The following is a 26,643-nucleotide window of genomic DNA, read 5'->3' as shown; positions in this document are numbered from 1 at the left end:
ATTCTTTTTGATACATTTGTAAACAGGATTGCTTTCTTAATATTTCTTTCTGCTAGTTCATTAATGCATAGAAATGAAACAGATTTTTGGGTGTTGATTTTGTATCCCATGACTTTACTGAATTCATTTTAGTTCTGATTTTTTGATGGAGTCTTTAGGGTTTTCTATACATAACATCATGTCATCTGCAAATAGTGATGGTATTACTTCTTCCTTTCCAATCTGGATACCTTTTATTTCATTTTCTTGCCTAACTGCTCTGGATAGAACTTTCAATACCATGTTGAATACTATCGACAAGGGTGGGCACTCTTGTCTTGTTCCTGACCATATAAGAAAAGCTTTCAGCTTTTCACCATTGAGTATGATGTTAGCAATGGGTTTGTCATGTATGGCCTTTATTATGTTGAAGTATATCCACTCTATATACCCTCTTTGCTGAGACTTTTTATCATAAATGGATGTTGAATTTTGTCAAATGCTTTTTCTGCATTTGAGATGATCATATGATTTTTATCCTTTATTTTGTTAATGTGGTATATCACATTGACTAATTCATGGATGTTGAACCATCCTTGCATCCCTAAACTAAATCCCACTTGATCATGGTATATGGTCCTTTTAACATATTGTTGAATTCAGTTTGCTAATATTTTGTTGAGGATTTTTGCACTTACGTTCATCAGTGATATTGGCTGCCATTTTCTTTTCTTGTGGCATCCTTGTCTGGTTTTGCCTTTAAATAATGGTTTCTCCTTTCTGGTATTCACCTTACTTTTCTATGTAATAAACTTCTCTATTAGAATGTGTGTGTGTGTGTGTGTGTGTGTGTGCACGCGTACACACGCACAATTCAAAACCCTCGCCTCTTCCTCAGTAAATTTAATAATGCTCTCTGCTAAACTAGTCCTGCACTTCTTATTCATGTCTCATATTGTTATTAGATCTCTTATATGTATATGTGTGTGTGTATGTATATATATATATGTATATATTTCCACACACATTAAACTGTAAGCTCCAGGAATGCCTTTTCTTTTATTTTAATTTTATTAATACTTTATTTATGTCTCAGGACCTAACATAGAGTCTGACCCTTTGTTGATACTTAATAAAAATTTGTTCACCATGGCTTTGTTATTTTATTTCTAAATTTAGTGATTGTGACAGATGCTTGGATAGATCTTCTATAATTTAATTTTTGAATCTAATTTTTACACTTCTAAGTGGAGCAATTTTATATCTATACCCTAGGCCCATACTGCCGTTACTTGTTGACTATTTTTGTCTTGTCACCTCAAACAGATATCTAAAGCCAGAGTACCATAGTCTATCCTAAAAGAAAAACTACCTCCAGCTTTTCCTCTGAAACTGCCTATTCTGGTGGTGCTGTTCTTCTTTCAGCCACAACCTAAGACTCATCTTTATATCAGCTTTATTCCTCACTACCTCCCTCCTCTCAGCATCACTCCAGTCAGCAAAACTTGTTGTTCTTCAAAGAATTATTTTTTGCTCCGTTCTTAAGTAAAGGATGGCAGGATATTCTGGCAGATAGAATATTGATTTTTTTATTTATTGAAAATATCTTATATGAAGTATATTGGTAGGTTTTATTGTGTTCAAGGAGGAAATGACATATTTATTTAATAAACCCTTTGCTTTCTTTTCCTCAGATTGATGCCTCATCATTTACGTTGACATTTTTTGGTCAAGGATACAGCCAAGGCTTTGGTCCTGATAAGAACAAACCAAATATCAGAATTTGTACTCAGGTGAAAGGACCAGGTACTTCACATGTGACTTAAGAATGCTTGGGAGTTTTACATTGTCTTAAGCTATAAAGTGGTGTGCTATTACAGCAGTTTCTTTTTAAAGTTTATTTGTTTTAGAAATAAATTTGCACAAATTAAGTAATAATGATAAATAATTCTGTCAAAAGAAGGATTGGAATTATTGGTATCATTCAGTTTTATTGTTGTGTCCCTCTCTCTGTTTTTTTTTCTTTCAGTATGATTCAGTAATTCTAAATGGAATTTTTAATACTAAGAAGACAAGGGGCTGATTGATATTTATCTGTTCTATTCTCATAGTCAAGGGTCACTTTAAAGCAGTGTAGTTATAACATAATCAAAGCTGTGATCCAAGCTTTCTTTGGAGTCTGGATCACTCTGACATTGTTTGTAAAGTGTGTGCACACGTGCATTTTTCTGGGCAAGGTAAAAGTTTTGATAGATTGTTAAAAAGAACTATCACTCCAAAACATTCAATAACTTATGCTGTAAATTTTAGAGAACTGTACAGAGACAATCCCACTTGTGAATTATAGTATAAGTTTAATTACCATCATTCCTAATAGATCACAGGGGGTCTGTTGTGCAGTTTTAATCAAGCGCAATAGCAAAGATATCTTTGCATCTTGCCTTTTTTTCAAATTTCCACCTGGGTTTTTAAGATAAGCTATGTTCTTATTTAACATGAATATAAACACTAATGTTCTCCTTGTTTATCGACTTCTTTTAAAGTTACTTCTTAAAGTTAGACTTCTTTGAGAGTTACTTTGTTGTTCTTTAAGAAATGGAGTCTTTTTTTAAAAGTGAAGTTTGATGTATTTGATTGATAAAGATCAGTATAGTATATGAATAGAGAAACAAGAAACCTGGGATTATTGGTAAGAGTTTGGACTTGAGCCGGCTGCCTGCATGTGATTCTGGCTCAACCACTACCTAACTTTGTGAATTTGAATGAGTCTCTTAACCTCTCTATGCCTCAGTTTCCTCATCTGTAAAATGAGTATAAAATAGTACTAGCCTAGTATGATTGTTAGGAGAATTAAATGAGTTTAATGGATTTAAAGCACTTAATACAGTTCCTAACACTTAATAAGTACTATATAAATGTTGTTATTTTTGTTATTACATGAACAGAGTATTTATTGAGGAAATTCTGTACACCGATACTTAGATATAAAATCTACCATTTGATTTTTGGGTGTTGTTGAATGCATATTTTATGAATATTTTCTTTTTCTGTTATCTGCAGAAGCTGGCTATGTGGCTACCCCCATAGCCATGGTCCAGGCAGCCATAACTCTACTGACTGACGCCTCTGATCTTCCTAAGGCGTAAGTCTGGTTTTCTTCAAATTTGAAGATATCTTTTTCATTTATGTTATATTTTAGTTTATCTTGGTTCAGTTTTCAGTCGCTGGGTTTGTACATAAGCATTTACAGTACCTTTGATCCAAAGAGAGAGGTAAACTTAATATTGTGAGAAGGACAGTTCCTTATTGGCCTCTAGGAACAGTGCAGAAGTAAATGAGAGGAGACAGAAAAGTTTGAGAGCCATGCTTCATTTCCTCCTGAAAATAACTCAGATCCAAAGTCAGCTACTCAAAAAAAGTTCCCTGTAGTTAAATGTTATTGGCAGGAGCCCCTAATCCATGCTGAATGATACCCAGTTGGCAGTGGGAGCCTTGACCCCAAGCATGAGTTGATTCGTGGCATCCTGGCTAGACAAGTATCAAGTGAACTATCTTCCTGGAGCATATAGCTGTTACCCTAAAAGTAGGCCAACTTTACAAATGAGCATAGGCTTGCAGGCTTAGAAACAAATAAATTTAGGTTTGACCTGAAACAATAGTAAGTAATAAACATAAAAATTATATAAAGTGAAACCTAATTAAATTTTCTTCAAATATTTTTATACCCTTTGAAAATATTTAGCATTTTCTAAATGTTACTCATTACATTTAAAGAAACTTCTTTTTCATCCAGATTGTCTTGTTTACGCTTTAGTAATAATTGATTACCTAAATTTATTTTGCCCATATGCATATTTAATCCTCCTGAGTATAAGGGCTGACTTTATAAACAGCAGCTGTTACTTGGGTTAATAACCCTCAGTGTTCCCCTTCCAGCACACACACCAGTATCATGGAAACAGTCTCATTAGTCACTGAACCAACCTAGACGGGTTTGCTGGGTACTAGTTTACTCTTGAATAATAGCTGCTTGCTCATTTGGCTGATTTTAGGAATGGAACCAAAACCAGTCCATGATGGAATCAAGAATCAGGTTTTCATAAGCTCTGCACTGATTCGATAGCTAGTCCTCCAGTAAATCACACTAGCAGAGGAAAGGGCTGGAGCTGGGCTTTGTGCACTGTTTCATCTTGTTATTGTCTTACAGGGGTGGGGTCTTCACTCCTGGAGCAGCTTTCTCCAGAACAAAGTTGATTGACAGACTCAACCAACGTGGCATTGAATTTAGTGTCATTAGCAGCTCTGAAGTCTAAACATTTGAATAATTAACCGAAGTCATAAAATGCATGAATTAACAGCTTTTTAATTTGATATTTGAAATTCTTCTATAAGCCTGTCTGACTATATGTGGAAAAGATTGTCAAATCTAAAATATGTATACAGTAAAAGCAGGGAATTGTACTAGCTTACCCTAAATTTCAACTCTTAGCTGATTTTTGTGATTTTATTGCTTGTGAGAAAAAATTAATATTTGACTGACTTTTTCATTGAAGAATTCAAGGTCAGTTTTTTAAGTGAGCTGGAAGATCAGAGGGTGGGATGGGTGGCTCTATCTGTGTTGCTGACACGCCCAGGCTGGTGGTCATGTAAGCCGGCAACTGCTGTTTTCCTTGCCATGATATTGAATGGGATCTCACTTCCCCATGAATTTCTCTGCGTAGTGTAGGCCTTTGCCAAATGAAACTGCACTTTTTGCTATTTTAGCCTACTTTTTCACCCATCCACACTGACTGATTTTGGACTCTTACCTAAGTTTAATAATAAAGGATTGTCAATTGAACAGTGGTTCTGTGTTTGGACGTGCCTGTGTATTTGAGTAGTGGTAGAAATGTGCTTCCTAAGTGGTCTGTGTACTGCTAATAATTGGGCTTATCATTCATTTTTCCCTGGTTCTGTACCTGTGTGCCTTAGTTTTAAGGATATAGCTGGTAAGTTTCTATTGATTTTCACTGCCTAAGCAAAATTTTTCTCGAATTTACTTTTTATATTTTAACCAGGTTTCCACTGAAGCCCAAAAATAAGGCAAAGGACTTTTCCTTTTGTAATAAGCATATAATAAACACACATAAGTGTTCTGTTACGTTCATTATGTAAAGAGGACAGCCATTGCCTTCATGGAATTTCTACTCTACAGTGAGAGGCATGACATTGATAGGAATCTTATTCATGTTGGGAGGCCCATCTGTGCTGCCTGTACAGAAGAAAGAGGGTCTATTTAACTTGAAGAGGGAGATCCTTGGTGATAGTACTGTCCATCCTAACTTTGCTTCCTCTGCCCAGGGCTGGTCGAATCGGGTCTCAGCTGTGCACTAATTTGTGGGACCTTAGAAGAGGTTTTATCATCTCTAAAATCAGGAAGATGGACAAGAGCAAGAGATCTCATGACTAGCTGCATATCCGAACCACAAATAATATAGGTTCCCCAGCGGACCCCAGCAGTTTGCATTCGGGAGGTGTGACGGTTGGGCCCTAGGAATCCATGGCTTAGATCTGCACTTGGGAGCTACTGGGTGAGACTCCATGTGCATCTTTCCACCTTCGCAATGCGTGCTGTGTTGTGCTCTAGTGTTGATGCTGATACATGACCACCTGTGTGACCCTGTCCTCGAGTTTGAGGTACAAGTGTCTCATCCTGATATTCTTTTTAACCCTCCAAGGCTCCACCTGCTCACTTGCAGAAAGTATATTTACTTGCCTCAAGCAATAAGTCTTAGTCCAAGAGGTAGAAGTCGTTCCTGCTTCCCATGGCCTCACTGCTATCCTGCCTCAAGGACAAAGGCTTTCCTAGATTCTGTGATGCTTTGCTGACCCTTGTCCCTGCCATCACCAACATGGAGCTCCACACTTGGGCTCCAAGGTTACAGGTTATTTTTTAGTTCATGTGCATACACTCAGCCAGGACCTGAGCTACAGGCAAAACCCAAGCCCCTCCCATAAGCCCTTGGGCCCTGGTAGTAAGCTGAAATCACCAGCCCAGATGCCTCTGCCTTCCCAGGGAGACTCCTCTTGGAGCCCTTGATAGCCTCTCCTGCCAGTAGAGTTTCAGTGCCCCTAACTTTATATTTTAGGGAGCAAGTGTTGGAGTTGTCACCTCTATTGCCTCCTTCCTGTGCTTATGCAAATCAGTCAGACTGCTCCTTGGGACAGTCCTGCATATTAAGGCCCCAGGCCTGTGGTTAGGAACGCAGTCCCAGAGTCAGCCCGCTGCTTACAGTGCCTGGGCAAGCCTCATTTGTTTAACCTTTAAAGCCTCAAAATGGGGAAAGTAATAGGGCCAAATTCATAGAATTATGGTGAAAATTAAATGAGCTCACAGATGTTTAGCACTTAGATTAGTGCCCGGCACACAGTAAGCACTGGATAAGTCTCTGTTATTGCTGCTATTGTTAGTCTGTCTAAGGCCGCAAAAGTTTTCTTTACAAGCCTTTCCCCAGAGCACTCAGTGCCCGTGGGTCCTTAACTAAGACTCATCAATCAGTTCTTTGTGGAATCAAGATCTCTTCGAGATTGACTAATTCCCGGCAGATCTCATAGTAAATCTTAATCTCTGCCACCCCAGGCCCTTGCACTGAACGGGTCCCACAGTACAGGCACTAACGATGCTTAATGAATTGAACCTATTTCAAATAAACCTATGAAGACAGAAAATAAGTGGAGGTAGAATATCAAATTTGTTCAGAACAAGGATACAAAATGAGGGGCATGAAATAACCATTCTCTAGGTGAGACAGCAAGAAACTTATCAAAAGAGCTTTTATTTGAAGTTTGGAGCTGTTGATCTTGAAAATATTAACGGCAGGTGCTTACCAATTCCTTCTGTGTGCCAAGCACATTCTAAGTGCTTTATATTCTTTTATATTTGTTAACCATCTGCAGTAAGTACTGTTACCGTTCCCCTGTAACAGATAAGGAAAGAGACTTAGAGAGGGGAAGTCGTTTGCCCCAAACCACACAATTGATTAGTGATGGATTCAACCCCAGGCAGTCGATCCCAGAGCTCAGAGTGCTGACCATTCACCTTTCATATTTCCCACCTCACCTTCACCTGGTTATGGATTCATTTTTACATGATTTTAAATCAAATTGAAGAAGAGGAGTTTTGCTTAAAAGTGGTATAATAGGTTGAGTGAGTGGGAAATGGGTTGACTAGGTTGAGTCCACAGTTCAGCTCTGAGAGCCAAGTTAATTAAGCTTATTAGCTGCACAAATAATCTTCAGAACTCAAAGCTCAAATGTTTTCAGTTGGTGTATCCTCACTATTCCATATGCAATAAACATTCTCTCTTCTTTTTCACTATAAGAGCAACATCATTTTTCAGTTTCCACAAGCTGGATTCAAGTAGGTCCCCAAAGTCCTTTAACATTTGTGACTGCTGGTGTACAAATGGTCGAAGCATTTGATCGTCTTCCTAAAAATAAAGAAGAAAACAATATTGTTGTCAAACCCAAGTTCGTGTGCCCGACGCACAGTGAGGCCAAACAAACTGAAATGGCGGAGTTTGGAGTAGAGAAACTTGTATTAGTCAAGGAGGCACCAACACCAAAGATGGGAGACCTAGACTCGTCTCAAATCCATCTTGCTTGCTGGCCAGGGGCACAGGGTTTTTTAAAAAAAAGTAAAGGGTAGGGGGTCTTCATGATTTCAGCTTTCCTGTAAGACTTCAATTGCAGACTTCCCAGCACTGTCTTGGGACTCGTTGTGTCTGTCATTGGTGAATGTGATTGATCTATGTGTTCCTGCAAAGCAAACTAGTAAATCATGGTCTTGTGATCCCTTAACTTCTTTTTAGGAGAAAGCAAAAGCGATGGTTGAGGCATTTTGTTATTTACTTCGTGATGGTTCAGGAGTTTCAGTTAATTGACCTTCCCAGTGTCATCAATTTTAAGTCCACTTGGGCCCAGCCAGTTGAAGCCACAGGACATTATCAACACAGTTTGGGGTCATAAGTCAAGGCATTACTTTAAGCTAACAATCATGGAAAAGATTATATTGGGCTTGCTTTTCCGTTGTTTCTGCGTTCCCTCACTCGCCTAGTTAGTAACGGCTTGAATCTGCTCTTTGGAACTCAGGGAAGGTCTAGGAGACAAAAGACTTTCTATAAACAAGAAATGGGGAACACAGAGGGGATTTTGTACCCAGGAGGGCCCCGCAGCATCCTGCTCGGTTTCAATATTAGTGGACTCACTTCATTACAGTAAAAGTACTGTGTGTGTACATGAGTTGGGTGCCCAGCGAGTTCTCCCTTTGGGCCAGAAAGCTGCATTTGAAAGCTGCTACCAGAGGCAACAAGTCACCTAGGAGCATGTCCTGTTTCAGGAAGGCTGCCTAAATGACCCTTTACTTACTGCCAACAGGGAAAATTGGTGAGATAATCCAAATATTTGAGATTGGTATGGTATATATTCTTTTAATACTGTAGAAGTTCTGAGGTTTGCACAGGACCGTGTTGGGTAGGGATTCTCCCAGTGAGAGTTGGCTGATGTGTCCCCTGCCGCATAGGAGCAGGTATCCCTGAGCAGGGATTGCAGGGCCCACTGTGGGCCAGAGTGCCAGTGAGCAACGGTGGAGGAGGTGATGGTGCTCACAGAGATGCGAGCAGGCAGGGGGCCGATAGTGTGTCGTGGCATCTCGTTTTAGTTTCTGTTTCCCTGATTATTAGTGAAATGCCTGCTCAGATACTTTGGCCATTTTTTCCAATGTGTTTTCCTACATGTTGTCTTTCTCTTATTTTAAAAGTATGTAGTTGTTTATATATTCTGGATACTAATCTTTGATGATAAATAATACACATAGATTCTCCCAGGTTGTGACTTATACCTTTATTTTTAGTGTGTTTATCACACTGGTTTTTCTTCTTTTTTATTGTGAGGTGTACAGACAAAAGAGTACCCAAAATGTATGCATACGTACAGTTAAAGTGAACATACCTGCTCAAGAAAACACACTGCCTCTCGAGCTCCTCCTGGTCACACCCATTTCTCTACCCCCAGAAGCAACCACTAACCTAAGTTGTGTGATAATCATTTTCTCGCCACCTGGAATGCAGCCCTAAACAGTATATTTTGCCTGTCTTTTGGCCATTTATGCCATAAGTTACTTATCTTCTGTGGGTGTACATTAAGATGTTTCCATTTGGGGGCTATTATGGAAGATGGTGTTAAAATACAGCCAGTGCATGAATGCTTGGGTTCCTACAGAATTTTTCAGCTGGTCCATCATCTGAACTACAGAACAGAAAATGACTTGAGTGACTATTTTCCCAGTTCTCTCTCAAGAATGGTGTGTAACTAGTACCATTCTAGATAGGTAGGAGAGAAATTAATTCATTACATACATAGGATGCCTAGAAAGGTAGTTCTCAAACTTGAGTTTAAGGCAGAATCATCTGGAGGGCTTTTAAAGCACAGATTACTAGGTCTCACACCCAGAGATTCTGATTCAGCAGGTCTGGGAGGGGACCCTGGAATTTGCATTTCTGACAAGATCCCAGGTGATGCTGAAGCTGCTGGTGAGAAGACCACACTTTGAGAACCTCTGCCTCAGGGCATGAAGGTGCAGAGAAGTGCAGAACCAGTTTACTCTGTGGAGAAGAGGAGTTGAGTTGCAGGCTTACAGGGTAGATGCATCTTTGACTTTTATTAGATAAATGGCAAACAGTTTTTTAAGTGGTTGTACCGATTGATACTCCTTCCAATGTGGCATGAAAGTTTCTGTTGCTTCATAGCTTTACCAAAACTTGATATTTTCAGCGGAAATTTTTGCCAGTGTGGTTACTTTATACTAGCATATCACTGTGGTTTCAATTAGTGTTTCCCAAATTATTAAAGAAGTTAAGCACTTTCTCATATATTTATTGGCCTTTTTGATTTCCTCTTTTGTGAAGTTCCTGTTTGGGTCTTCTGACCATTTTTTCCTACTGGGTCAAAATCTATCTCTGTTTTTCTTTTTGGTTTGTAGTAGTTCTTTATTTTGGATATTAGCTCATTATATATTAAATGTGTTGCAAATGACTTTTCCTATCGCTTTCGACTTTATTTTGGTTTCTGGACCAAACTTTACAATCTTAATATAGGTGAGTCTATCAATCTTTTTCTTTAAATCTAGGTATTTTTCTTGTCATGTTTAAATCCTTTTCCACCATGAGGTCATGAAGACGTCTCCTAAAATATCTTCTATAAGCGTTAGGGGTTTACCTTTCACATGTAGGTCTTTAATTCTCACCTAAAATTGACTTCCAGGTATATAGTTTTAGGTAAGACTCCAATTTCATTTATCTTCATATGTATTCTTAATGCTCTGAGCACTGTTCATTGAAAAATCTATCCTTACCACACTCATGTTTGGTTCCACCTCGGTCATATATCAAGTCTCTAATTCTGAGTGAATCTATTTCTTGGCCTTCTTTTCCTTTGGTTATCTTACCTACATTTGAGGCAATACCTTACCGTCTACTACAATAGCATTAAAATAAGCCTTGATATAGAGTAGGGTAAGTTCTCTACCTTGTTTTTGAGCCTTGGATTGTCTCCGCTAATATTTGCTTTTGCGATTCCATCTAAATTATAGGATCATCTTGTCGGATTTCATTACATTTTATTGGGATTATATTGAATCTCAGGAGACTTGACAGATTTACAGTAGCAGATCTTCCAAACCATGGAGCCATGGCATGTTTCTCCATTTTTTTAGATCATCTTTAACATCTCTCAAACAAGCTTTAAAATTTTCTCCATAGAAGTCCATACTTTATGTTAGCTATAGTCCTAAGTACTTCTTACATTTGATGCAATTATAAATGCTATCTTTTATTTTAAAAATTTTGTTTTATTGCTGTTATATTCAAACATAGTTAATTTTTAACTATTGATTTTTGTATCCAGCAACCTTGTAATTTATTTATAAATTCTTTTGGATTTTCTATTTACATAAACATGTCATCTTCAAATAATACTAGAGGCATCATGGTGTAGTGGGAAAGAGTATAGCCCATGGAGCAGCCCTGGGTTTGGAGCTTGGCCCTGACACTTACTAGTTGTGTGTCCTTATGTAAGTTACTTAACCTCTCTTGTGCCTTAGATCCAACAACTGTATAATAAAGCTAATGATAGTACCTACCCATCAGGTTGTTGCGAGAATTGAGTCAGTAAATGAAAAAGCACTTAGTAAGTATTACATAAATGTATACTATTATTACTATTACCTTTTTTTCCTTTCCAATTCTTATACCTTTTATTTCTGGGCTTGCTGCACTGGCTAGAACCTAAAGTCCAATGTCAAACAGAAGTGAAGATAGCTGGCATCGGTGATTTACCGTTAAGATTATGCTTGCTGTGTGTTCGTTTAAGATTGCCTTTATCAGATTAAGGAATGTCCATTTTATTCCTAGTTTGCTAAAAGTTTTTATCGTGGTAGGATGCTGAATTTTATCACATGCTCTTTTTGTATATATTGAAGTAATCATGATTTTTCTCCTGTACTATCTTAATGTGATGAATTATATTTATTTGGTTTTATAATGATAAAGCGAACTTGCATTTCTGAGATACTCTGTACATCATAAAGTGAAGGAGTATCAGTGCTGCAGCGGCCACGGCTGCCCTGAACCAGCCGGATGCACACTACAGTGAAAAATGGGAGCAAAGAGGGGTGGAGCCCCGAAAGCAGCAGACTCACAGTGTTCTAGGCCTCAGCCTGCTCTTCGGCTTAACACGCCCGTGTCCCCACGCTCGGGAAACGCAGTTATATCAGACAGCTGCATTTACTGGAAAGAAATTCCTTTTGCTCCCAGGATTCTGGTTACTTACAGGAGGTTTATGATGTCTCAGTTTGAGAAACTGCCCTCTTGCCACATTCATGCTTTGGTAGAACACCTTAAGAGCTTTGGCAAATTCTCTGTCACAGCTGGCTTGCTGGGTGCGCATCTGATTGATCTCTCTGGCTGCTGGCAGTTGTGCTGTCATCCCAGTTAACTTCAGGGTATTGGAAGGCTTATGTGCTGAGGTTGAAAGATAACATTTATTTATTCATCTATTTATTTATCCAGATATTTATATATTTAATTATCTTGGTGCATTTTACTACATCAGCATTTATCAGGCACCAGTGTGGACCCATTCAAAGAAATCTTACAAGGAAAAAGGAAAAAAAGTTCCCCCCCCTTTTTTTTAAACTGAAACAAGATATTAACTCATTTAAAATCTCATTTCTTAGAAAGAAAATACACATCACAAATGTAGGAGTTCAGAGAAAAGCTAAACACCAAGACTTGAGCGGCCTCTTGCCTTGTTGACTGGAACCAGTTTTCTCAATAGATTCTTTAAGAAACACATTTTCCTCTCTGAGCACTCTGTTAAGGTTTCTGAGCAGTTCTGTCTCCTGTTCTAACTTGAGCAGCTTCAGATAAAGTTCTGGTATCTGGTTTGATGTAGCCTACAAAAAACAGGTCAGTTTAGCCTTTTGCTGGATTATTTGCATACCCTTGGAGACTGGCAGTTGTTCCTACCATGTGAAAACTAGGTGGGGTGGGGGGGTGTGGTGACCAGGGTTTAAGACCCTCAGGGTTCACAGGAATAAATCAAGAAAAAGGTTTTTTAATGGGAAGGAACATTGATGATCCCCAAGCAACTGTCATCGGAGATATTTTTAGTCATCTGTGACATCTATTTTTAATGTCACTTAAGTATACACACCTGGCCCTTATCCATCACAGTGGATATTTTCTTGGTGTCCACCATGATGTGGCCTTCACCTGTGACCATGAGGCCTGGCTGAGAGCAGCTCAGTTCGGCACAGCCTTCTGTAGCGTGGAGGAGACACCATCAAGGAAAGAAATTTCTCAGTTGTCCAGCCCCCCTGTTGTGTGAGGAGATTTAAGCCATATGATCACCTGTGGACTAAAACCCAGAGGCCCAAGGGACGATAGCTCTTGGCCACTGCTGTCAAGACCCCGACCACCTCCCTCCATCTCCCTCCTTTGCAGCCCTAGGTATACAGACATGATATCTGACTGAGGAATGCACCATGCAAAAGAGGAAGTAAACATGGTACCTTGAAGACCCCATAAATCAACAATGAGAGCATTTGTCTGTAAATAATTCAGAAACTCCTGAGATGCATTTAAGGCTGTAAATTGGACAGTCTCTTCAATTTGGGGATTCACAATTTTCCATACAGGCTTGGTGTATAAAGTGTTTGGAAAATCATAAATTCTGTACCTGAGACAAGAACAGAAAACATAACTTAAAACCATAAGGGATACATTTGTAAAGAAAAGTATCAGGTGAGCCAAAGAATTATAGCCTGCTTTGGTTAGTTGATACATTTGTAAAGAAAAGTATCAGGTGAGCCAAAGAATTTAGCCTGCTTTGGTTAGTTGATAAAAGGTGACCTATAATTGATTCTGGTGATTGCCACCTCCAACATCTCAGCTACCCAATGTGGGTATCATCGTTACATAGATAATATTAAATGTCTGACAAAAAGAGAAAAGGATTTTGATAAATACTTTCCACTTAGATAATCTAAAATTGTTAATTTTCCACACGAGGTTGCAGTTTGTTTTTGTCCTTCAAAGCCTGCCTTTTTTATTGCTCTGTCTTTTAATATCCTTTTAGCTTAATTAGTTTAAGCATATCTGGTGCCTCTGCCATATTGTAATACAGTCCTTTTGTTTCCAACTAAATAAAATAAACCCAATCGGCCTACTTAGATAACACAGTTTTACTGGATAGCCTTTCTGATAATTGAAATTTCTGACTCTTTGCTTCAGTTGCTTAGGAGGATCAGTACGCACTGATCACTTCCCACTGACCTGGAGGGGCATGCGGCTTATCTGTCTGTTGAACAGTTGGAGGAAATAGTCATTTGGGGGTTGAACAAGCAAAAAAACTTAAGAAAATGACATGATAGCTCATTCTTAAAACTTGAGGAAAGACTCCCTCCCACCAGGGCCCACAAAGTGGGCAGTTCGTGTTCAGCAGCTCTGCGGGGCAGGCTGGTACCCCATCTGCACACCCCGCTCTGCATCTTCCTTTAGCCACTTGGTGCCAAGGCACCGTACAATGCGGATCTGGAAATCCATTCTCTTGCCCAGCAGCTCCAGTGGGTCAGTAACCACATCCTCCTCACCACGTGCTCTACAAACAGAAGAGGTAAACATTGTCACAGGTTAGCTTGGGTCCAAGCAAGTTAGGACTGTGATGTCAATGGGAATTACATAGACTCCTAAGAGATGGCCAGATTCTCTGAAGGAAGGATGGGTAATATTACCAGCTGTAGGATTCACTCATTCAAGAGACATATAACAAAAGCCCACTCCATGCTCTAGTACTTCAAGGTAAGATACGGACCATCTCAAGGAGGAGACAGGAATATAACAGCTTCTTGCAGTAAATGCACCCAGATGTGGGTGCACCCAAACTAGCATTGAAGATTTAGGTAGGTTCCCAGTGGGATAGAGGGGCTGCCACCCAGAGAAAGCCAGCTGGCTGCCCAGATGCAGCCTCTCCGGGTGTCATTTACCTCGGTGAACTCCTCATAGTCTAGGGTCAACCCCAGGCCCACAGGCTCAGAAACCAGTAGGGACAGCTTTCCAATAGAGGACCTCTCTCACATCAACGAGCTCACAAAGATTGAAACCTGTAAACTAGAATGCTACCATATTAATTCAGAGTGGGAAATATATCCATCAGGCAGCCTAGGAGCCCAAGGTAGCAAAATGACCAAGAATTTGCTTAGAGTCCCAGTGAAGACAGTGAGTCAGCGGTCATCTTGGTCTTTTAGTCACAGCACTTTGTAGTTTTCTTGCTCCCTTCTTCAGCCTGTTTCCTCTTCAGAAAGAGAAAAAGATTGCATCGGGTACCCATGAGGACCCTGGCACCCAGACCAGACCTCCTGCCAGCCTCTTTGCTTAGAATTGCTAAGAGACTTTAGTTTTTGTAAAAACTCCCTCAACTGCCTTTGGCCCAAAGAGGGAAAACAGATGAGACACCCTGAGGGGACAGTAAAGGTAATGGAGTGGAGTTAGAACAAAGGTTGGATAACAGCTCAGAATGAGGCCACGGAAGGAAACAAAGACACCACAGTTCCTTCCTTGAGAAAAGGAACAAAGATACCAGAGTCTGTGCAGGGAGATAGGCTGAGCTACAAAATGAGCTTTCTGCTTCTGGCTCTTGGGCCTCAGCAGCAGGGATGAAGACTAGCACTGGAAAGAGCAAGTGGGTGTGGTGGGTGCCAGACCTCACGGGCACTCCGGGGCGGGGGTGGGGGGCTGTGAGTAGAAGGTCCTACAGCACCCTTGGCTTCTCTACCAACCCGGGTCTTTTGGTTCATGTCCATGTTTCCTTCTGCTACACTCCTGCCTCTTTGCAGGATATCCTCCTCACCCCTTTGGTCCCCTAGGGCAGTGCTGAGCTGCTCAAAGGCTGCTGGACACGGGATTTTAAATATTCCAGGTCAGCTGCTTTGGCTGCCATGGCAAAATCAGAGTTGATAAAGCCAAATTATGAATGAACGAGTTCATTCATTTGCCTCACGAATGACCTCTTCAGGGTACCAAGCTGGCCACCCCCTCCAGGAGAACTCAGGCGTGCTATGAGTTTTCTGTGTGACCGACCCAGAACTAGACAGGGTGGCGGAGGAGATACCCACTGTCCTGTCGGGGAGCAGGGGCCTATGTGGATATGCAGCACTGCCTCTTCTAGCCCGTCACAGTTCAGAAACTCCACTTGCTCTTCAGACTTCATGCAGTAGGCAAGTGACTGGAGCCAGATGTGAGCTGAGCCCAAGTGGATGACCTCAGCAGGATCCCAGAAAGGGTCGTCTTCCTGAGCTACGTGGCTATCTTCTCCATCCAGAAAACGCTGGTAAAGCTCCTCCATTAGGAATTTCCTATTGATAAACTTGGCTTTTGACCAAATCCACACCTGGAAGCACAAAGGTAGGTCGCCAATATTTGATTCCATCTGCTGCTCTAACGATTCATTTCTATGATTTTCCCCAGCATGCTGTCTCTGATGGGCTGGATTTCGGGTACCCAAGACCAATAACACTCTCCTCAGACTTAGCTTTGGTGAGGTCCTTCAAGAGCACTACGTTCATTCCTGACCTATTTACTTCAGTGGTGCTGGATCCCAGGAAATGACTTAGAGGAAATGATGGAGGTAGAAAACAGACCCTCCCAGGAGAAATGAAGGTTTGGGCTTGTTGTACACAGAAGAATGACCCTCAAAGATGTCCATGTCCCAGTCTCTGGAACCTGTGAATATGTTACCTTATGGCAAAGAGGAATTAAGTTTGCTTATCAGCTGACCTTAAAATAGGGAGATTAGCTTGTATTATCCAGATAGGCCCGGTGTAATCACATGGCCCTTAAATGTGGAAGAGGGAGGCAGAAGAGGAGGTCCGAGAAAGAGAGATGGTGATGGAAGCAGGGTCAGAGGGATGCTATGTGGATGACTTTGAAGATGGCCATGAGCCAAGGAATGTTGGTGGCTCTAGAAGCTTGAAAGAGCAAGGAAACATACTCTCCCCTCAAGCTTCCAGAAAGCAAAACATCCCTCCTGACACCTTGCTTTTAGCCCAGATCTGTGTTGGACTTTTAACCTACTGAACTATAAGATAATAAACTTGTGTGCTCACACCCAATGAGCAGAAAATCTAGGACAAGAGCCTGGCACTGTCTGTCCCTTCAGTAAGTGAGGGTTACCAGGAGGAGTGGCCAACATGGAGGAGTAGGAAGTCCCTGAGCTCACCTCCTCCCATGAGCACACCAAAATTAGAACTATTTATAGGGCAACTATTGATGAGGAAGACCTGAAGATGAGTAGAAAAGATCTTCTACAACTAAAGATGTAAAGAGGGAACCACCACAACGAGACGGGTAGGAGGGGTGGAGACACAGTATAATCAAGACCCATAACCCCAGGTGAGCAACTCACAAACAGGAAGATAATTACAATTGCAGGGGTTCTCACCAAGGAGCGAGGGGTCTCAGCCCCACATCAAGCACCCTAGCCTGGGAGTCCTGCACTGGGAAGACAAACCTCCAGAACGTTTGGCTTTGAAGGTCAGGTGGGCTTACTTTCAGGAGAGCTAAAGGGCTGTGGGAAATGTAGACTTCACTCTTAAAGGATGCACCCCAAATCTCACACATTTAGAGACCCAGGGCAGAAACACTAATTTGAAAGGAGCCTGGATCAGACCCACCTGCTGATCTTGGAGAGCCTCCTGGAGAGGCAGGAGGCAACTGGAGCTCACCGGGGGACATACGTGCTGGGGCAGCCATTTGGGGGCCTGGTCTACCAAGAGGACACTGGTGCTGACAAGCACATTTTGAAGTCCTCCCTCTAGTGTGTTAGCGCTGGGACCTGGCCCTGCCCACCAGCCAGTCAGCACCAGTCCTAGGATACCTCAGGCCAAGCAGGTAGTGGAAGGGGGCACAGCCCCATCCATCAGCAGGCTGCTGCCTAAGGACCCCCTGAGCCCCCAGCTGCTAGGGGACCCAGCCCCATCCAACAGAGGGCCCAGGACCCAGCCCTGCCCACCAGTGGGTTGATAACTCCAGGAATCACTAGGCCCCCACCCTGCCCACCAGTGGGCCCAAACCAGTTCCAGGACCCCCAGGACCATACAACCAGAGACCCCAGGACACAGCCTCACTCACCAGCAGGTCAACAGTCCTGTGGGACCTGCAGGACTCTGCAGCCATCAGGCCAGCACTAGCCCTAGGACCCCCCTGAGCCCCAACCCCACCCACCAGCAAGCCAACAGCAGTTCTGAGAAACTTGGGCATCTGTAGATCTGCCTCAGGATCCAGCCCCACTCACTGGTGGGCCGACACCAGAGTTGGGACACCCCAGGCCCCACTGCCAACCATGTCAGGAGACAGCACCACCCACCAGCAGGCAAGCATGCAAGAGTAGATCTGAGATCCCTGGCCTTGCAAACAGCCACCCCAGGGCCCAGCTCCACCCACCAGTGGGCCAGGACTAGCCCCAGAACCCTTGGGGCTCCACAGCTAGTCACCTCATAACCCAGCCCCAACCGTAAGTGGCTGGCAACCTCTACAAAAGGCAGAACCTGGCAACCAGCAAGACTGGGGGCCAGCCATGCCTACCAGACCACCCACAGTAGTCATCCCACTACAACAGAAGAGCCCACACAGCCAGTATAGGAGGCATCCCTATAGCATATAGCTCTGGTGATCAGAGGGGAGGGCACTGCTGGGACACATAGGACGTCTCCTACAAAAGGCCACTTCTCCAAGATTGGGAGATGTAACCATATATTTCTACCAAATATATAGAAATAAAAAAACAAATTAGTCAAGATAAGGCAACAAAGAAATACGTTCCAAATGAGGGAACAAAGATAAAAAAGAAGAACAAAATGAAATGGAGATAAGCAACCTACCCAATAAAGAGTTCTAAGTAATGATCATAAAGATGCTCAAAGACATCAGGAGAAGAATGGAGGAACACAATGAGAATTTTAACAAAGATTTAGAAAATATAAAAAAGAACCAAATAGAGCTGAAGAATACAAAAACTGAAATGAAAAAAATACACTAGAAGGAATCAACAGTAGATTAGATGATACAGAGGAACAGATCAGCAAACTGGAAGAGAGAGTAGTGGAAATCACCGAAGCTGAACATAAAAAGAAAAAAGAATTTTTTAAAGGAGGACAATTTAAGAGACCTCTGGGACAACATCAACCATATTAACATTTGCATTATAGGGGTCCCAGAAGGAGGAGAAGAGAGAGAGAAAAGGGCAGAGAACTTATTTGAAGAAATAATAGCGGAAAACTTCTCTAACCTGGGAGAGGAAATAGGCATTCAAGTCCAGGAAGCAAAGAGAGTCCGAAACAAGATGATCCCAAAGATATCTACAGCAAGACACATGGTAATTAAAATGGCAAAAATTAAAGATAAAGAGAGACTCTTAAAAGCAGAAAAAGAATAGCAACAAGTTACATACAAGAGAACTCCCATATGGCTATTAGCTAACTTTTCAGCAGAAACTTTGCTAGCCAGAAGGGAGTGGCATGATATATTTTAAATGATGAAAGGAAAAAACCCTGCAACCAAGAACACTGTACCCAGAAAGGCTATAATTCAGATTTAAAGGAGAGATAGAGTTTCATAGACAAGCAAAAGTTAAAAGAGTTCAGCACCACTAAACCAGCTTTACATTCATGATAAAAACTCTCATCAGGTGGGTTTAAAGGGAACACATCTCAACATAATAAATGCCATTTATGACAAATCCACAGCTAACATTGTACTCACTGGTGAAAAGCTGAAAGCCTTTCCTCTAAAATCAGGAAAAAGACAAGGATGTTCACTGTTACCACCTCTAATTAACATAGTATTGGAAGTCCTAGCCACAGCCATCAGACAAGAAAAAGCAATAAAAGGCATCCAAATTGGAAGGGAAGAAGCAAAACTGTCACTATTTGCACATGACATAATTTGATATATAGAAAACCATAAAGTCTACACCAAAAGATTATTAGAGCTATTAAATGAATTCAGTAAATTTGCAGGATACAAGATTAATATACAGAAATCTGTTGCTTTTCTATATACTAATAATGAACTATCAGAAAGAGAATTCAAGAAAACAATCCCATTTACAATTGCAAAAAAGAGAATAAAATACCTAGGAATAAACTTAACCAAGGAGGTGAAAGATCTATACTCTGAAACTATAAAACACTGATGAAGGAAATTGAAGACGATTTAAAGAAATGGAAAGATATCCTGTGTTCATGGATTGGAAAAATTAATACTGTTAAAAAGTCCATACCTACCCAAAGCAATCTACAGATTTAATGCAAGCCATATCAAAATTGCCACGACAGTTCTCAGAACTAGAGCAAACAATTCTAAAATTTATATGGAACCACAAAAGATCCCCAAATGCCAAAGCTGTCTTGAGAAGAAAGAATGAAGATAGGGGCATCATGCTCCCTGACTTCAGACTACACTACAAAGCTGCAGTAATCAAAACAACATGGTGTTGGCACAAAACAGACATATAGATCGGTGGAACAGAATAGAGAGCCCAGATATAAAACCATGCACCTATGTTCAATTAATCTATGACAAAGGAGGCAAGGATATACAATGGAGAAAAGACAGTTTCTTTAATAAGTGATGCTGGGAAAACTGGATAGCTACATGTAAAAGAATGAAATTAGAACATTTTCTCACACCATATCCAAATGTAAACTCAAAATGGATTAAAGCCCTAAATGTAAGTCTTGAAACCATAAACCTCCTAGGATAAAACATAGGCAAAACGCTCTTTGACATAAATCGTAGCAATATTTTTTTGGCTCTGTCTCCTAAGCAAAAGAAACAAAATAAAAAATAAACCAATGGGGGACTTCCCTGGCGGTCCAGTGGTTAAGACTCCCCACTTCCACTACAGGGGGTGTGGGTTCCATCCCTGGTCAGGGAACTAGGCGCACTGCATGACATGGCCAAAAAAAAAAAAAAAAAAAAAAACCAACAGGACATAATTAAACTTAGAAGTTTTGCACAGCAAAGGAAACCACCAACAAAATGAAAACACAACCTACTGAATGGGAGAAAATATTTGCAAATGATATGACTGATAAGGGGTTAACATCTAAAATATATTAACAGCTTATACAACTCAATATCCAAAAAGCAAACAACCTCATTAAAGAATGGGCAGAAAAGTGCTCACTTTGGCAGCACATATACTAAAACTGTTACAATACAGAGATTAGCATGGCCCCTGCGCAAGGATGACATGCAAATTCATGAAGTGTTCCATATTCTAGAGTAAAAAAAAAATGCACAGAAGACCTAAATAGATATTTTTTCAAAGAAGATATACAGATGGCCAACAGGAACATGAAAAGATGCTCAACATCACTAATCATCAGAGAAATGCAAATCAAAACCACAATGAGAGATTTTCTCCCACCTGTCAGAATGACTCTCATCAAAAAAATCTGCAAATAGCAAGTATTGGCCAGGATGTGAAGAAAAAGGAGCCCTAGCCCACTGTTGGTGGGAATGTTAATTCACACAGCCACTATGGAAAACTGTATGGAGGTTCCTTTAAAAACTAAAAATAGAGCTACCATATGATCCAGCAATCCCACTCCTGGGCATATATCCAGAAAACAAACTCTAATTCAAAATATACATGCACCCCAATGTTCATAGCAGCTCTGTTTACAACAGCCAAGATGTGGAAACAACCCAAAGTGCCCATCAACAGATGATTGGTTAAAGAAGATGTGAGGGCTTCCCTGGTGGCGCAGTGGTTGAGAATCCGCCTGCCAATGCAGGGGACACGGGTTCAATCCCTGGTCCGGGAAGATCCCACATGCCGCAGAGCAACTAAGCTCATGTGCCACAACTACTGAGCCTGTGCTCTAGAGCCCGTGAGCCACAACTACTGAGCCCATGTGCCGCAACTACTGAAGCCCGCACGTCTAGAGCCCGTGCTCCAGAATGAGAGAAGCCACTGCAATGAGAAGCCTGCGCACCGCAACAAAGAGTAGCCCCCACTCACAGCAACTAGAGAAAGTCCGCGTGCAGCAACGAAGACCCAACACAGCCAAAAATAAATAAATAAATAAAATAAATTTAAAAAAAAAGATGTGAGATACACACACACACACACACACACACACGGAATATTACTCAGCCATAAAAAAGAATGAAATTCTGCCATTTGCAACAATGTGGATGGACCTAGAGGGTATCATGCTTATTGAAATAAGCCTGACAGAGAAAGACAAATATTGTATGTTATCACTCATATGTGGGTTCTAAAAAATAAAACGAATGAATATAACAAGACAGAAACAGACTCACAGATATAGAGAACAAACTAGTGGCTGCCAGTGGGGAGAAGGAAGGAGGAGGGGCAAAATAGGGGTAGGGGATTAAGAGTTACAAACTACTATGTTTAAGATAAATAAGCTACAAGAATATATTGTACAGCACAGGGAATATAGCCAATATTTTATAATAACTTTAAATGGAGTATAATATATAAATATATTGAATCACTATGTTGTCCACCTGAAATTAGTATGATATTGTAAATCAACTGTACTTCAATTTAAAAAAATAACTAAAAAGAAACAGAGTCATAGATACAGAAAGCAAACAGGTTGTTGCCAGAGTGTAAGGGGGTGGGGGGAGGAAATAGTTGAGGGAGATGGAGAAGTATATACTGCCAGGCACAAAATAAACGAGTCTTCGGTATGAAATGGACAGTATGGGGAAGGTAGTCAATAATTATGAAACTATCTTTGTATCTTGATTGATGGTAACTAGACTGATGATCGTTTTGAAATGCATAGAAATATCAAATCACTATGTTGGGTACCAAGAAGCAACACAGGGTTTTAGGTCAGTTATACTTTAAAAACAAACAATCTTATAGAAAAAGAGTTCAGTTTTGTGGTTACAGAGGCAGGGGTGGTGGGAAGAGGAACTAGATGAAGGCAGTCTAAAGGTACCAACTTAACAGTTATAAGATCAATAAGTACTAGGGATGTGTACAACACGATAAATGCTGCGCGTCATACAGGAAAGCGGTTAAATAACGAGAGTAAACCCTAAGAGTGCTCATCACAAGGGAAACAATTTTTTTCCTATTTGTTTAATGACGTGTCTATATGACATGATGGATGTTCACTAAACTTATTGTGGTCATCATTTCATGATGTATGTAAGTCAAATCATTATGCTCTACACTTAAACTTACACGGTGCCGTATGTCAAGTATCTCCCAATAAAACTAGAAGGAAAAAAGAAAGTGGTTACCAGGTAAGAGTAGCAATTCCTTCTGTGAGCAACTTGGAAAAAACCAAAAAACTAACAGGTAAGTCATTCTCCCTCGGAGTGTTATGTATCTTCATAAAAAAGGACATCCTCCAGACGTAAAAAAGACTCCATTCTTTTTCTGTTTGCCCCAAGCAACGGCGAAGAACACAGTACCCCATCCCCAGAGGCGTGGTGAAGGCTGCACGAGACCTTGGCTGTGGCGCACGCAGCGCTGGAGCCGAGCACAACAGGAATTCTAGTCACGTGGGTTTTTAGAGACCTTTAGGCTAGAGAACTAAGAAAATGGGGATCCAGGTAATGAAAGCAGCCCACCGCCTCATTACTGTGCCCTGCGGCGGATAAACTGACGTCACCCGGGCAGGTCAGCGAGGCCCCTGCGCTGACCCCCGCAGCCGGCCTGGGGGCCTGGCGCAGAGCGGATCGCTGGGCTCTCGCAGCTCTTGGGCTGGTAGCTGCAGCCGCAGCACTGGCGGTTAGAAAGCCCTCCCAGCCCCCAGCGGCCCTGGCTGCTCCCGTGTGGCTCTGACAGTCGCTGCCCTGCCCCTGCGGCGGCGGCGGAGCCCTCACGGTGCACGTGGTGCAGGGGTGAACGTCGACACGATCGACCACCAAAAAAGCGCCCCTTGTGTCCATACCTAGAACCCACTGCTGCTCTTCACCGGTCTTGCCTTTTAGCCTTCAAAATCACACACACACGAACTATCCAAGAAACTACCAGAGGTTATTACCAGCGTTTCACAGGGCTTTTGAGGAAGGCAGGGCTTCATTTGAGGAATGTAACTAGTACTTTTAAAAGGTGAAAATGGACAGACTTGAAGATGACAGATCAGTAAGATTAATCTCTGCATGAGAAAAAAGAAAACTAGAAAAAAAAATCACCATAAAATGAATTAGTGCATAATCCCTTAAAAGAGAACGCAGTACAGTTGATGCAGAAGCATTCCTATCAAACAGTTATCTGTGGCCATGGCGGGGATGCCAGGTTGAAGCAAAAGAACAGCATCTCAGAATGCGCCCAGGCCCTCAGCTCTCCCACATGGCACACTGAGTAAAGTGTGAAAACATCATCTTGCGTTCTGTTTCTGGTAATGGCAGGCTGTTACTCAGGTAACTCCTCTGCTAACAAGAAAAAAGGCTGAATGAAATATTTTTTCAAATCACCTTTAAACTGTAATAAAAATAAACAATAATAAAAAGGAATAACATTGGGGGAAAAAGTTCAAAAACTAAAAATCTCCTTAAAGCAAAGTCTGACAAGATACTAAGAAACTGCCAGAACAAATTCTAGGGTAACACCTGACCCCAGAGAAGCATATGGAATATTGGATCACCAAAGCTTCTTTGCCCTGATGGCATTTGCCAGATTAAACAAAACAAAAATCACATACATATTGAAGGTTCAGCTCCAAAGGCCTCATGGGACTTGGCATAGAAGTCAAGGCTGACTTCCCAGGATGTGGGGTCTTACTGAGACCCCTGAGAGCTACACTGGGAATGTGAGGTGAGCCAGCATCAAACATGCTGCTAAGGATTGAATGTTGGTATGCCCCCAAAATTCGTATGTTGAATCCTAACCCCCAATGTGATGGTATTAGGAAGTGTGGCCTTTGGCAGTGATTAGGTCATGAGGGTGGAGCCCACATGTTGGGATTAGTGCCCTTATAAAAGAGACCCCCAGAGAGCTCCCTTAGCCCTTCCACCATGTGAAGACACAGCAAGAGGACAGCCATCCACGAACCAGGAGGTGGGCTCTCACCAGACACTTGGACCTGCCCTTGCCATGATCTCGCACTTCCAGCCTCCAGAACTGTGAGAAATAACTGTTTGTTGTTTAGCGCACTGGTCTTTGGTATATTGCTGTAGCAGCCTGGGTGGACTAAGACATGTTTCTGCCTTCTTCCAACCCTAGGGGACGGAGGGGAGGCCACCTTGGTGCTGGTCAGAGGAAAAGAAGAAAAGGACAGGAACACATCTCAGGGGTTGTGGCTCAGGAACGGCCTTGCTCAGGTGTGACTTCTGGGCGCCCACAGTTCGATCTGTGGTCTTGGTGTCCCCAGCACCCGGCAGACACAGAGCCCCTTGACCTGGCTGATGAGTACTCAAACGTTTACCATGTGAACAGATACATTCATTAACCTTTTCTCTGTTTGTCGTATTTCACAATTTTAAAAAGTTTTTAAAGATTGGTCTTGACCCAGAAAATTTTGGCAACTTTAGGGCAATGAGCAGAAAAGTTAAACCCAGAGAAGCACCAGTTAGTTGTTCGGCGGAGCAGATCATCCAATGATGGAAAAGTCCCCAGCCACAGCCAGCCCCTCCTCCAGAGACATGTTTGCTACAAGACTCACAGCTAAGGAGGCATGTGTACACCAAGGATTGGGAGGGAGCAGCCCACCCAAAGGTCACCTGAGAATTAGGGGCACATCCTCTGAAGATGCAGTAAGGAGTGAACATTTGGCTGGAGGGCTGCTCTGAAGGCAAAGGGACACCAACTATAGGCCCACTCTTTTCTGTTAGGCAGAGGGAAAGGAAAGGGGTCTTAAGTGCCTAAGAAGGGCCTTCCTGACAGTGAGCAATGTCACGAATGGGAATGGACCAGCCAGTGGAGTTTACGGCCTCTTCTGGCGTCTTAATGAAAGTGTGGATTTTCTCATTGCTCAGAACGGCAGCTCTGTCTCTCTCGAGCACTCACACGAACAGCAGTATCAGTTGGGCACACTCTCAGGCTCCCTTCTGGTTCTAAAGCTCTGGAGTCATGATAAAAGTAAGCAGGAAGCGTGGGTGGGAAAGCCTGTGGGTGGGAGAGATCCCAGGTCTTGGTGCTGTCGGGGAGAGACACCCAGGAGGGGAACATGGAGAGGGTCCCCTCTCCCCAGAGGCTGTCCCCCAGAACCCCACTCACACTTGGAACCTGTCTGGCCCCTTCGCTGGGTCTCCACAAGCTGTAGCAAGTAAAACTAACCTGCGTCCCTAGGAAAGCTCCTCAGAAACCCTTGCGGAGTCTCACACCTGCCCCCAAGGAGCAGCCTCACCTGACGAGTCCTTTGATTGGTTGCCTTCACCATGACCTCTTTTTGTAGGTCATGGCCCCTGGAATCTGACGACGCTAAGTTCTTCACTTTCAGCTCCATGTTAAGTCCCTGATAAGAAAAATACTTCTCACTAAATAATCCTAGTTTTATCAGCCTATACCATCTTTGAAATTTATTTTTCATTCTCTCCATACTCAGGCTTTCTAAAAGAAGATGGTCCACCTCTTGCTCCTTGGAATTCCCGTCAAGAGAAAAGCCAAAGCACCAGAATTTCTCAACGGTATTCTGGAACTAACACGTGTAGGCCCCACCAAAGTGACTGAATCTCATGCAAGTTTCCCGATGATTGGGATCCTGTGTCACCAGAGAGCGAATGCCAGCCCGGGCCTTCTCTGTGGCAGAGAAGCCACCAGGGTGCCTGTACCCAGAGAGGGCCTCTGGAGGACAGTCTGGGGTGGGGTGGCCATGGCGAGCTAGTGTTGGTCTGGGGTCCTGGTGGTCCCAGAGCCGTGGGGGCCAGAGGTGGAAGGAACGGACTCGAGGCTGGGACTGGGGAGGCCCAGGTGTTGGCTGAGGCCCTGTCACTAGCTCACTGTGGGGTCTTGGGCAAAGCACCCGCCCTCTCCAGGCCCACGTTTCAGGCGTGTCTACACCATGAAGCCAGTGCAGGGCAATGGGAGTGAGGGGTGCATTGAACCTGTTCTCTGAGGTCCTTTCTGGAGCTG

General features: G+C 42.2%; 2 protein-coding genes across 2 annotated transcripts in view; one reads left to right on the top strand and one right to left on the bottom strand.

Moving 5' to 3' along the window:
• SCCPDH (saccharopine dehydrogenase (putative)) overlaps positions 1-4,824 on the top strand; it is a 46,182-nt gene extending 41,358 nt beyond the window's left edge. Inside the window, exons 10-12 of the mRNA XM_082470890.1 lie at positions 1,674-1,785; positions 3,040-3,121; positions 4,187-4,824. Coding sequence (XP_082327016.1) covers positions 1,674-1,785; positions 3,040-3,121; positions 4,187-4,292 — 300 coding nt within the window. The 3' untranslated portion in view covers positions 4,293-4,824. The remainder of the gene's footprint in view (positions 1-1,673; positions 1,786-3,039; positions 3,122-4,186) is intronic.
• LOC309664588 (kinesin-like protein KIF28P) overlaps positions 4,790-26,643 on the bottom strand; it is a 68,054-nt gene continuing 46,200 nt past the window's right edge. The window contains exons 16-23 of the mRNA XM_082470093.1: positions 25,919-26,026; positions 15,689-15,963; positions 14,041-14,175; positions 13,088-13,254; positions 12,730-12,836; positions 12,322-12,469; positions 11,845-12,035; positions 4,790-7,448 (exon numbers count right to left, since the gene is read on the bottom strand). Of these exons, the coding sequence (XP_082326219.1) occupies positions 7,296-7,448; positions 11,845-12,035; positions 12,322-12,469; positions 12,730-12,836; positions 13,088-13,254; positions 14,041-14,175; positions 15,689-15,963; positions 25,919-26,026 (1,284 nt within the window). The 3' untranslated portion in view covers positions 4,790-7,295. The remainder of the gene's footprint in view (positions 7,449-11,844; positions 12,036-12,321; positions 12,470-12,729; positions 12,837-13,087; positions 13,255-14,040; positions 14,176-15,688; positions 15,964-25,918; positions 26,027-26,643) is intronic.

The sequence above is a fragment of the Balaenoptera physalus genome (genome assembly GCF_965194825.1).
Source record: "Balaenoptera physalus genome assembly, chromosome: 1".
In the NCBI taxonomy this organism is placed as follows: domain Eukaryota; kingdom Metazoa; phylum Chordata; class Mammalia; order Artiodactyla; family Balaenopteridae; genus Balaenoptera; species Balaenoptera physalus.
This window is presented reverse-complemented; position numbering and strand designations above follow the sequence as displayed.